This window comes from Stylophora pistillata, chromosome 3 (assembly GCF_964205215.1).
Source record: "Stylophora pistillata chromosome 3, jaStyPist1.2, whole genome shotgun sequence".
In the NCBI taxonomy this organism is placed as follows: domain Eukaryota; kingdom Metazoa; phylum Cnidaria; class Anthozoa; order Scleractinia; family Pocilloporidae; genus Stylophora; species Stylophora pistillata.
In genome coordinates this window covers 20207421-20220000 of record NC_142521.1, presented here as the reverse complement: position 1 = coordinate 20220000, position 12580 = coordinate 20207421, and the positions used below count along the sequence as shown (strand labels likewise).

General features: G+C 39.0%; 1 protein-coding gene and 2 pseudogenes across 4 annotated transcripts in view; 2 read left to right on the top strand and 1 right to left on the bottom strand.

Moving 5' to 3' along the window:
• The window catches only part of LOC148734965 (uncharacterized), a 6464-nt gene extending 447 nt beyond the window's left edge, over nucleotides 1-6017 (bottom strand). The window contains exons 1-5 of one of the 4 annotated variants that reach the window (XR_015999017.1): nucleotides 5827-6017; nucleotides 4986-5088; nucleotides 1804-1907; nucleotides 1487-1689; nucleotides 1121-1397 (exon numbers count right to left, since the gene is read on the bottom strand). Coding sequence is in view for 3 of the 4 variants with exons in the window: in XM_088754364.1 (XP_088610490.1) it covers nucleotides 1504-1689; nucleotides 4986-5088; nucleotides 5827-5993 (456 nt within the window). In the remaining variant the exon portion in view is untranslated. Of the gene's footprint in view, nucleotides 116-1120; nucleotides 1398-1486; nucleotides 1690-1803; nucleotides 1908-4985; nucleotides 5089-5826 lie in introns of those variants that run through there. The other 3 variants (XM_088754364.1, XM_088754365.1, XM_088754366.1) reach the window with 3 other exon arrangements.
• LOC148734964 (uncharacterized) overlaps nucleotides 1-7634 on the top strand; it is an 8248-nt pseudogene extending 614 nt beyond the window's left edge.
• Nucleotides 2157-4716, top strand: LOC148734966 (uncharacterized; annotated as a pseudogene).
• Nucleotides 7635-12580: the final 4946 nt, after the last annotated feature.

The window sequence follows — 12580 nt, the reverse complement described above, 5'->3', positions numbered from 1 at the left end:
AGCCATATGTCCGTGGATGAATAGGTAAAAGTCAGGAAATCGTCACGGCAGCAGTTTGGAGGGTCTTTACGTTAAATTCTTAATGGTTACGAGCTTTGGGGTCAACATTGCAAGGCTAAAACAACAAGAAGAAGTTCAGCAGAACTAACGTATGTTAAAATTTTTCACACTTGAATCGATTTTCTTTCCCCCATGGCGCAAAATAGGTCGTCACTCGACAATGTTCCGATTCGGACGCCATTTTGTTTCACGGCCGTTGGGAGACTGAAACAGAAACTTCGAATCCCTCTCCCCTGGGGAAGAATTTAATTGTATTTATGCCCTTTTTCTGGGGGATATGGTGAAATGAACTGTGGACTAAAAAGCAGACTTCAAGATGGCGGTCGAAGGAGAGGATTCTTCGAGCTCTCGAATTAAGATTAAATCGGGTCGTTTTTAACTTTAGGGTGCCTAACAGCCATTTACAGTGTACTTCTAGGCTACAGAATACATTTCAAGGTAGTGTTTTCTTAATATTTCCGTAATTCTTCAATAAAAAAATCCACGAAGAATGGCAATGGTCCATTCAAACCTTCGTAGACTTTATATTAGTTCATGAATGAATAAAGTGGTCCGCAAACGCGGCTCGTATGACATGTTACATGAGCTCCTTAGTTTTTGGCGCGCAATTTGTCTTAAATTTCGAGCAGTTAGCTAGTTCAAGTAGCAGCGTGGAGAGTTCCAACTTGTGTTTAATTAGAACACATTATCAAATCCCATATCCTCTGCCAAGGCAACAAAGATGTCTTTAAAGATTGACTGTGCTTGGGCAAGAGTGTTTCTTAGAGAAACTAAAAGTTTAAGCAAAACTGAAAGGATTCCCGGTGAAGGAAATACAAAGTTTGCTGCTAGATTGCTGCAAGATAGATTTAAAATCTTCAATGAACATTTTCAAGAATACCCTGGGCTACACATAAAACGGGAAGACTTCATGCGGCATTACAGAACCATTGATGAAAAATTTTACAACTGGAGAAGTAAAACCGAAAAAGAAGCATACCTAACAGCATTTTCCTCAATGAACTGGAATGAGGGCAAAGTAATTAGTAAAGAAGGGAAAAAAGATCACTCATTGACCAGCTGCCAGGCCTGCCTTTTATTCAACTCTCAATTACAATCTACCTTCCCTATAAGTAAGTTTTGCAGAGGTGCTAGGAAAGGACCTCTGACTGAACTTAACACAAATGTCAAGAGACAATGTCAGAGAGAACCTAAGGTCACAAAAAGGAAATTAAAAAGCATTGGGGAAGCAATATATGCCACTTACAATGAAAAATGCCAGGAAAACTTTCAAAAATCACTAAGTGACATTCTAGTGCTTGACCCTGAAGCGGATCTTCAAAAGAAGCCTTCACCTGCTGAAAAGAAAACAAGGAAGAGAAATGAGCGAAGGCAAACAAAAAAAGAACTAGAGACCAAAATGTCACAAAATGACAGTGCAGTTCACCTTAGCCTTCGTCAGTCTTACAGTTCAAGACAAATCCAAAGAATGGCCCTGTCCTTTGAAACCTTTGAAGAGGCCGAGGAGAGAGCAAAAACGACCCCACCAAAGGTCAGGGAACGATCCCACACAGCTTCACTTGCTAACATAGAAGGAAAGTTGGACCAGCTACTTGCAGATGTAGAGTCATGGCCTGATGGTCCTCCAAACTGGTCAGAAAAAGCCAGAATGTACAACATCAAAACCAAGGGAAGTGATTCGACACCTGGCAATGGAGGGCAATTAGTCAAAGCCTTTTTAAACTCAAACAAAGTAGACATTACCCGATTTAAGCCCCCATCAGAAGTGCATCTCACTTCAGAGGATGGCCTTACAGGTAAAAAAAGTGGTAAATTTGTAACTAAGCCGACAGTGGAGAGTTACATCTCTGCAATATCATTTATAAGTGAAAGAAATTGTGTATTAGGATTGAACAAAATTTGATTTATTAATTAAAGAACAGTGAGATTTAAGAGTTAAAATTTAGAATTTAGAAGTAGAACAAGAAGGCCTAAAGTAATAAGAATGCATACAACAGTCTAAGTCAAGTTAATGATGAATATGTGACCCTATAATACTTTCATGGGTTTTTTTCATTTCTCTAGCCTCATGTAAGGTTTGATTAATTTTCCAGGATTCAGGGTACGCAGAGCTATGAGGAAGCAAAAGGGGGGAGAAATTTCTGTGCCTGTGATGCAATCAAATAAACAACTCAAGCAAAGCATCCATGAGGGAATAGAGAGTGGCAAATTCAACATAGGAGAGCCAGTGATAGAAAGAGAGATTACCAAATTGGCTATAAATGCACAGGGAGAGATACAGCAGAAGAAATGCCACTTGCAAGCGAGGAAAATTCCCTTCCAAGACATTAGAAAAGAAGCATTGATTAAAAACAAAGACCTCCTTCGAATAAAAAATGATGCATTTTATGAAGAGCTCAGTGAAAGTGAGATTCGTGCAGAGCTAGAAAAGATCAGTGAGGATATAAGGGGAACACATGATGAAATCAAACAAAGGCTGAAAAGCTTTCAGCGGAAAAGGCATTGGCTGATTTGGCATGACCATTCAACCCTTTCAAATTATGGTCACATGCTCTTTTGTGTGAGAGAGATGTATGACCCAGCAATTCATTTCTCTGATGCAGAAGCTAGAGTTCAATATGGAAAAGATGTGGATGTCCAGGCAACAGTGGAGAGGCCCTATCTGTATATGCTGGGGCAGAGCAGTTCCAGTATTGAAGATCAGATAAAATTTGTTCCAGCCAGACATGATGATTTAGTAAATTTAACCCAAAAAGTGAAAACAGAGGAGGATGTTGAAGTAGAAGATGAGATGAGATTCATGAATGGAGACAACCCTGCAGCAAACTTTGAATGTGGAAATCAGCATGGAGGGCATTATGGTTGCCCAGGTTGTGATGGGCATTTAAGCATGTGCCATGATCTAGATTACATGGCCCAAAGAAAGTACAGAACATTGACCGAACGGCAACAGCTGGTGTTAGCGGGAAGGAAAGGAAAAGAGGCAAAACAACTCCTTAACCCATTTAAAGATCTCAAGGTCAACGAGCTACGAGCTGAAATTGAAGCAAGAGGACTTGGAGATTCAGACAAAACGAAACCACAACTTGCAAAAATTTTAAATGAAGAACTTGGAGGGGCAACAAGAATTCCAGCACTGTTGTTTGGGGATGAGAGTGTTTCTGTGGAAAGTCTCAACCTCCAGTCCTATGAGGTACTGTGTTTTGAAGCTCTTCACTGCTCCATGAATCACATTAAAAACATTCTGGAAGAAATCCCACATCACATTTCTGACATCGATACACTGATAAAACTTAAAGAAATACTGGCTGTCCAACTTAACAAAGAGAAAAAACGAGGAGTAGATTATCGCAAGACACTAATCTACTTAACTATAGCCCTTTACCAGACAACAACCCATGATGTAAGAGCTTTGCTGGCCACCCTGTGCGAAATGGTGGAAATTTTTTATGCCCAGGACAGAAAGAGGTCACCAAAGTTGATATTACGGTTGCATAACCTGTGTTGGAGGCATGCAATTTTGTGCCGAAAAGTGATGACGCCAACTAGAGCCTTAACAAGCAGAAAGCTCTTTGGCATATACTTCCATGCATGTGTATCTCATTCCGCCTTTCTTCTTCGTCTTGCTTCACACCGTTCAACTAATGCAGAAATGTTTGAGAGGTTGTTTGAGGAGCTGACTGACATCACCAGGAAGACCTGGAACAACCGAGTTGAAAGCTTAGTGAGCAATGCAGTTCTGCATATGCAAGCAGAGAAGACTTCAGGAGGAAACACAGCTGTGACCTGCATCATCAGGCAAGAAAAGGAAATCAGCAACATCAGCAAAGCCCTACCAAAGCTGGGAAACACAGTTTTACCCAAAGATGTCATCAACACACATGCTAGGCACTGGGAGGCTCACCTTCAGTCTATTGCTGACTTCCTCGTACCGGGAGAAGGAGTTTGGTGGAGAGAAATTGAGGATGAAGACTGTATTGAGTTCTTTGATGGTCCTGAGGAAATTGAATTCAGGGAGCAAGGACCTTCCCTTCACCACTTTCGCTCCTCCAATATCAGAATGGAGAAAATTTTCCTTCAACACTGCTGGGAAGAATGCATTCAAAGCAGAATCAAAATCCCAGCTACCAGAATTCCCAATGAAGAAAACCATAATGGAGAAGAATGCATGCAACAGAATCTGCCAGTTCAAGATCAGTCATTTGAGAGTGATGGTGAATGTGAAGAAGAAGCTGAAGATACAACTCTATTAATTGATGAAGAAGAGAGTACTGAAAACCTAGAAAATAATCAGATTCTGGAACCACAGCAGCTGAGTGAAACAGTGCAAAATGAGACCGGTGAACCACTGGCTAAGAAACCAAAATTATCTGAAGATTTTTTACCATCCAGCAAAACAGCAAAAGCTCTTTCAGAGATTCTTGGCACAACCAAAGATGTTATATTATATGAAAAACTTAAAAAAAATGCAACAAAAAATTCAAGCTCAAGATACCACAAAGAACACTTCTTAAATCACCTGGCACACATTCAAGTACAAGTTCTAAAGAAATACAAGGACATAAATGAAGCAATTACTGAGTGGTCAGCCAACTTCAAGAAAGTCTTTAAAAAAAATCCCACAGAAAAACACATGAAAAAAGATCCAGTTATAGCAAAAACATGGAGGAAAAATAAAGTTGCCACTGAGCTACTGAAAATATGGAAGATCACCATTCACCTTCCTAAATAAACACTTCAAATATTCAATGTTTTAACGTATAATACATGCTGATATTTTGTGATTTGCATAATATTTTTCCAAGTCCTGAAAATAATTAATATTTACAGTCCTCAACATTAAGTCCAAAGAAAAGCTTTCTTCAGTGGGTTCCACATGTACTGTAAGCATGAAAAAGCACCAAAAAAAAAAATTTAATACATACCATTTTGAGGAACTTTAGTATAACAATCCAACTGATAAATATGAGTATCCTACATGTATGTAGATCTGGAACATAACTGAAGGCAATGTAGCGTGGTAGAAATCTAAAAAAGAACAGCAACAACATGATTAATCAAGTTGCAATGTTTAATTTTGTACAGCAATTTTTAAGTCATCAATTTATTTATGCTTCCAAAGGATTCATTGAACAAAATGAGCTCAAAATGTAACATTTGCCAAGTGCATGATGAATAATGTCGAGCAAATTAAATCTACTCAAGTGATTTTGAAACTAATGACTGTATTGTTAGTTCTCATGGTTAACTTTCATCCAATTTAGCAATTTGATAGCTTGTGAGATGTGATCAAACTTTTTGAGGCAAAGAACAAGGGCGGAAAAATTCCATACTTACTGAGGTTTGTTGATGTTATGTTTACTTGTCAGAACTAAATCATAAATTCCTCTACGAAACATGATTTTAACTTAAGCTAACAAAATGCTTTTCTTCTTACAAATGTCCCTTTCTCTTCACGTTTGTAAGTTGGACCTTATATTTAACACAGGATACGCTGATCAAAAGAAAGATTCTCTATCAACACAAAACAATTTCAATTTCTCACGCTTCGTCCGAAACATATTGAATTAAAAAAGCGTGGAACTAAATTAAGACCTGCTCGGCGATGAAAGTAATACGTAGCTTTCCTGTCGGTCAACAAACGCATAAAGCCTAGAATGATCTAGTCTGATCGAACTCACACTGAATTCAATCGAAGGACGCACAACAAGGAACACCTTTAAACAACGTTAAAAAGGAAGCAGTGATAAAAAATTTCTTACCTACATATTCTTCCCAAGAGATTCCAGACCTCTAACAAAAACAAGCCTCAGAATATAAGAGAGCGACAGAGTTTCCGAAACTTCGATGTGCCACAATGTCCGCCATCTTTGCCGCCATTTTGAAATGTTTTTCTCCAGGCGCGATTGACTTCGCGGGGGGGATTTTATCATCCAGAGCCATGCCTTAACGAGCCCGAGCATCAATTTACTGATTACATCAATTCTCTGTATCGTAGTATTAAGTTTGAGCTAGTTTTTTCTGAAGCGTGAGCTCCACGTACTTGATCTCACTTTACATCTTATCGATGGATTTATCAGGACAGACGTCTATTCCAAACCTACAGGCAGCCATTTATATCTTCCGCCTTCCAGCTGCCATCCTAAGCACGTTTTCAAGGCTATTCCTTTTGGAGTAGCCACAAGATTGAAAAGAAATTTCTCTGAAGAAGTATTTTTTGCCGAGAGAACAGCTGACTACAAAGAGTACCTTGTCAACCAGGGTTACCCTTCCAAATTAGTTTCTAAACAATTCTCCAAAGCCTCCGCCATCCCTAGACATGATTTACTCAGGACTCGTGGAAAAGAAGCGAAGAAACTATTTTCATTTGTTACTACATTTAATCCTAACTTGCCCGACGTAGGCAACATAATCAGAAAGCATTTGTTTATTTTGCAGTCTAACCCCAAATTGAAAGAACTTTTTCCTCGAAGTTCTATCATACCATCTCTTTGTCGATCGAAAAATCTCAAAGAATTCTCAGCACCATCTCGTTTTAAAACTGCCAGCGAGAGACAAACCATTCCTCATAACAATGGCTGCTTTAAATGCGATAGGAAAAGATGCGACCTCTGTCAGCATTTCTTTGTTGAATCTAAATCATTTCTCAGCTCTCAGACGGGCAAAAATTACACCATTCACTCTAGACTTTCCTGTGACTCTAAAAATGTGATTTACTTGGCTTCCTGTAAGAAATGTCGCCTGCAATACGTGGGATCTACTACCACCGACTTTAAAGTGAGATTTCGAAATCACAAATCTACTATGCTCACAAACAAAACAACTTGTGAAGTAGCGATACACTTCAACAAAACCCCACACACTCTGGACGATTTTTCGTTCCAATGCATTGATCAGGTACAGGCCCCTAGTGGCTCTGCAGAGATCGATAGGCTTTTAATCACAAAAGAGGCTCATTGGAGTGCTCAGTTGCTCTCTTTGGCACCCCATGGTTTGAATAAAAGAAAGGAATTTCATTCGAAAAATAGAATTTGCTATAATTAATTTTCCATCTTATATTAGGCACTACAAATTGATCGTTCAAAGGCCCTTTTCTTGGATTTTGTCGGCCCTTTAGGTGTGGATTGGACTCAGAGTCCCTGCCAAGGGATCTTATTATGATTAGTATCATTTAAGGGCCCCACCAGGGATTTTGTTGCTAATTTTCCCTTTCGGGCTCCAAAGGCCTTGTTTTGGGATTTTGTTACCGTTTACAGTTGTAGTAAAAAGTGGGCCTTCCCTTTTTTAATGCTCGCCGCATTGCTTCTTTGCCATTGATTACGCCACTCATCTTAACATATTTAGTATTCCTATCTCTTAGCTTTTAAGGTTTGTTTCTTGTATTTTGTCCATTGCTTTCCTTGTAATTAGGTTTTTTGTTTATTAGCACCAGTTCATTAGTCGTTATCTGTAATTACGTAATCATTAGCACTTCCATCCTATTTAATGCTCTTTTTTTATTTCAAAAGTTGTAAATAACTGAAGGTCTCTGACCGAAACGTTTTTTATTAAATTTTTTTATATTTTTTACGTCAGCAGTTGTCCATCCTCGCAATTTCTTAAACTGTATATATATATATATATATATATATATATATATATATATATAATGTAGTAACTAATTAAAAGTATAATAACAATAATAAAATTAATCAATGTAACTTATCGTGAGATATTAAAATATATATTACATATTATGTGGATTCAAGACTGATATTTTGCAAACAAATGTTTCTTAACACTACGGCAAAAAACATTGTTCTAAAATGTTTCTTATTGCTATCGGGAGTCCATTGAACAACGTTGCCGCCGGGTGCTGGAAAGGTCCTGATTCTCTAGGAGTAAAAATACGGGTGCTGTTGATGATTTTAAATTATAAGTAGTTACTTCATGGAGAGTCAGTTTCAGATACTCAGGAAAGCTATTATTGTCGTACAATGATTTATGAGTGAGTTTGAGAATATTGAATTCAACGTTTTCTTTAACTGGTAACCAGTTTAACTTAATAATATCCTCGAGACCTGCAAATTTTCTTATGACAAAGCTAGCACACGCATTCTGTAGACGTTGGAGACACTTTTCTAGATAAACAGGCAAGGGATGAAATACTGTGCAAGCATAGTTCAGCTTTGAGAGAACTAGGCCTTCTGCGAGATGTTCTCTAACGTGGAATGGCGCTAGATTTTTGAGCCTACACAGAATGGAGAGAGTCCCATATGACGAGCTTAAGGTGGCTCGTACCGGTTTTCGTCTTTTTGATGGTTTGTAACTTTGAAAGAATACAACAGAAAGACTGACCAAGGCCAGTTGAACATTTTTACGGGGTTAAATTATATAATCATTGGTTATGTATATCTTTTTGCAATAAGTGCAAACGTCCGCTCATTTCATTCAAACGCGACAAAAACATAGGCAATTTTTTGGTCAGAAGTTCTTTTCAGACTAATGACCAACCAGACACTTTTAAATGCGCTCGTGCACGATGCAAAACGTGTCCTTTCATTCATAACCCTGATAAAATATCGGGACCTAAACGATCCATTAAGATCACCGATCACTTCACGTGCACCTCCGCCAATGTAATCTATTGCATAACTTGCACTTATTGCAAAAAGATATACATCGGCGAAACAGGCAGAAGACTAGGTGACCGATTCCGAGAACACCTTTGAGACGTGGAAAGGAACGACAAGGACACATCGAAACCAGTCGCTAGACATTTTAATTTACCTAATCATTCTAAGCAACATATGGCAATCTGCGGTCTTTCCTTGCACTTAGGTGGCACGGAAAGGTGTAAAAATCTTGAACAAAAGCTCATCTTTCAAACCAGCAGTCTAAATCCCACAGGGATCAACGAATGCTTTTCATTCCACTAATTTATTCATGTTTTTCTCGTTGCCATGCTCCCACCAATAACGTAGCTCCATTTTCTGCCTTTAAAAGCACACACAATCCACAACCCTCTATTCGCTCCGACGAAGGGCTAATGCTCGAAACGTCAACTTTTGTAATTATTACGGTGGCCAATTTACCATTTCAACTTTGTTGATATATCCAAATTATATCATATTATTTTCCTTTAAGTTTCAAAGTCTTCTTCCACTTCAGGTAGATTATCCTCCACTTGAGTTCTTCTCTTTTCGCCGTCGCAAGATTTCATATCGGTTGAATATTTCTTTTAAATGTGAAGTGAAGCAACCTTTACTTCTCCAAAAATCGTCTTCTTTATCTAAGTTTCTATCTCCTCCATTCACAGCAGCCGCTCAACACATCAAATACAAGCTCTTAGGTAAACTTCTCACAAAAGTAGAAAAAATTCCACGCGCCGCCATCTTTGTTTTGAATTTTCATCTTTTGATCTCGCGCTTCTTTCGCACGTTTCTCTCGCGCGCGTCACGCAAGAGTGACCTGTTCCCCGCGCGAGGAAACTGGTACGAGCCACCTTAACAGAGAATCCACACGTGTGTTCCATGAGAGATGTTGATCCATGTGGACACCCAATAGCTTGGTACAAGAAATTCTCTTTAGCGCTGAGTCCCCGCAAACAATAGGAAAATCCAGTTCCTCTAAACTATGATAGCGTGACATCTGAGGTGTGGAGATGAGCATCCAGGTTGTCTTAGCTGGGTTCAAAGCCAGAGTACAGCTAGTGGAATAGTTCTTGAGACTTGTGATGGTTTTATTTATTTGGGCTGCTGAAGAGTCCAAGTCGCCGGGTTTCGAGTGGAAAGTCGTATCGTCAGCATATTGATAACAATCGCACTGTAATTCCTTCTGAAGATCAGCAACGTAGAGATTAAAAATTACTGGACCAAGAATGGAGCCCTGCGGGATGCCAAATTCAACTGTAGCCATTTCCGATTTTCTATCAACTATTTGCACCAACTGTCTTCGATCCGTAAGATAATCAACCATCCATAGTAAGAAATCCTTAGAGAAACCAAGGTTATCCCTCTTGGTGAGGACAGACTTGAATTGGACGGTGTCGAATGCTTTGCTGTAATCTGCACAGACCATTAATGTCACCTCCCCTCTGCTAGACGCTCGTATCAGTGCATCTCGAATTCCTAATAGAACACTGGTAGTGGAATGTCCCTTGCGGAACCCCAAGATGGTTGGACCAAGAAGAGCTTCCTCGTTTATGTATTCAACAAGCTGGTGGAGCACTAAGCGTTCAAACACTTTAGACAGAGTTGGCAGGATAGACACGGGGTGGTGATCTGCATCACATCGAGGTTCACTAAATTCTTGCAATCTTACATAGTTTAGGAAAACTCGATGTCACAATGCATCTGTTAATTATGTGCGTTATAGGGCCAGAGATATAATCCTTTGCCAGTTTCACAAACTTCACCGGTATCTGATCCACGCCAGTCGACGTGTCAGAACGAAGTTTACTTATTTCTTGATCCACATCTTCTCTCGTTACACAACGCAATTTAAGAGAAGAGCGGAAAGGCAATGGCTTCTCTGAAAAGGAGTGTACAAGTTCCATTAGGTCTGATCTTTCGTCTGGTTTGGTGCCCAGTGTTCTTTCATTAGTTTTAATAAAGAATTCGTTCAGTCTATCCGGATCTGCTTGAAGACGTTTGGGGCTGGGATGGAGAATACGATGAGTAATTCGTCAGACTTCCTTAGGTCGTTTTGAAGAGAGGGCGTTGGTTACGAACGACCGTTTGGACTTATTAATTGTTGATTTAAGTTTGTTACGCACTTCTCTAAACGTATCCCAAGAATCATCAGTGTTCTTTTCATGAGCTTCACGTCCCAGTTTATCACGCTCCGCCTGCAACTTGCGTATCTGATCGGAGTTCATCCATGGTGCAGGTGGGCGTGTGACCTTCATCCTCTTAAGGGGCGCATGTCTCTCAATGCACTCACCAAAAAGTGTGTTGAACCCTTGCACCATGTCATCTGGTATGTCCAAGCCGTAGATAACGGACAGAGGCAGACAAGCACAGTCCTTGACAAATTTCCAATCTGATCCACTTGTACCGCGGCTGATAACGGGGCACACACACATTAACGCATGCAAATATGCCTTCACGATCACTGATTGACCACCCAGGTATTGGATCTGTGGCGGTCATGCAGGACCGGCTGTTAGTAACAATGTGATCGATAAAATATAAGCGTTTTTGAAGTACGCGTAATACGAGTTGGTTCAGTTACGTGTTGATAACAGCCAAGAGCTTCTAGAATAGACCGATACTGCTTTGTAATGTTATCTGAAGCCTTCAGCAAAAAAAGTAAATCTGTCTATCGACTTAATTATTTGCATTAAAGATAAACCTCATTCAGTTGATCAAAGTCAAAAGAAGAAACTTAGAACAATTTTTGAGAAATAGGTCGGAAAAAGGCAAGTGGCTCTTTTACAGATCTATAAAGGAAAAGGCTGAAAGATGTTATCTTACCTTGAATTGGCTAGAATTCAAATCCTATCGCGCGAGCGATGAGAAGACATCATGGCCACTTTTCGTATATTTCACTCTCCAAATATTTGAAATCGTTGGTGTATTTGTCTTTACACAATATACAATAAGAAGAATTAGAAGGTTGCTTAGGTGGCGTAGTTCGAAAAGGAACACGTTCACGGTTTAATTTGTTTTCATTTTTGAAGTTTGTAATCAGTGCATTAGTGCGTTAAATTGGTGAAGTTAAGAGACTCGATATACAGATTAGTTTCGGTAGTTATTATAATTTGTACTAAAGTTTTCAGAAGACATTTTAGTTAGTGCGATCAATGTAATTTGTGCAGTAAATGCAACCCTGGCGTTTCCTAAATTTTGTTACTAAGTTTTATATGCTGTAGTTTATGCAGAATGTGAAATATTTAAATGAGAAAGTTTGTTTAATTACCGAAGTATGTGTAGTTCCTGTTATTTGTGCATTCAGTGTAGTCTGCTTAGTTCTAGTGTTGTTACAGCTGTTTGTATAGGTAATCACATGATTTCGAGTGCAATTTGGAATAAATAAGCACGAGTAAATTTTTTCAAAGACTAACAAAATTGCATGAGCCCGTAGGGCGAGTGCAATTTGTGGTCTTTGAAAAAATTTACAAGTGCTTATTCATTCCAAATTACACGAGAAAATCATGTGATAATCTAATAATATACATGAAAAAATACGAGGTAGCTTCCCATAGCTTTGCAGAAGAAAAGCACGCGCATCAGGTGCAAAAATAATTTATTCAAACCCTGCAAGTGACATTCACAGTGACATTGACCTTGACATTGACCTTGACATTGACCAATCATTCTGACCAATCAGAATGTCTGGTTTGTTTCTTTCTTTGCACTGAATTAACCCTCTTCTGCACTGAATTAACTCTCTTCTGCTCTGAATTAACTGAAAACTGCATTCATCTTAACCAATCAGAACTGAGAAATTTTTTCATGTACATTATTAGTGTAGTTACTGTGCTGAGTTTGTACAGTTACTGAAGTTTTTGGAGTTATTGTAGTTTGTGTACTTTTAG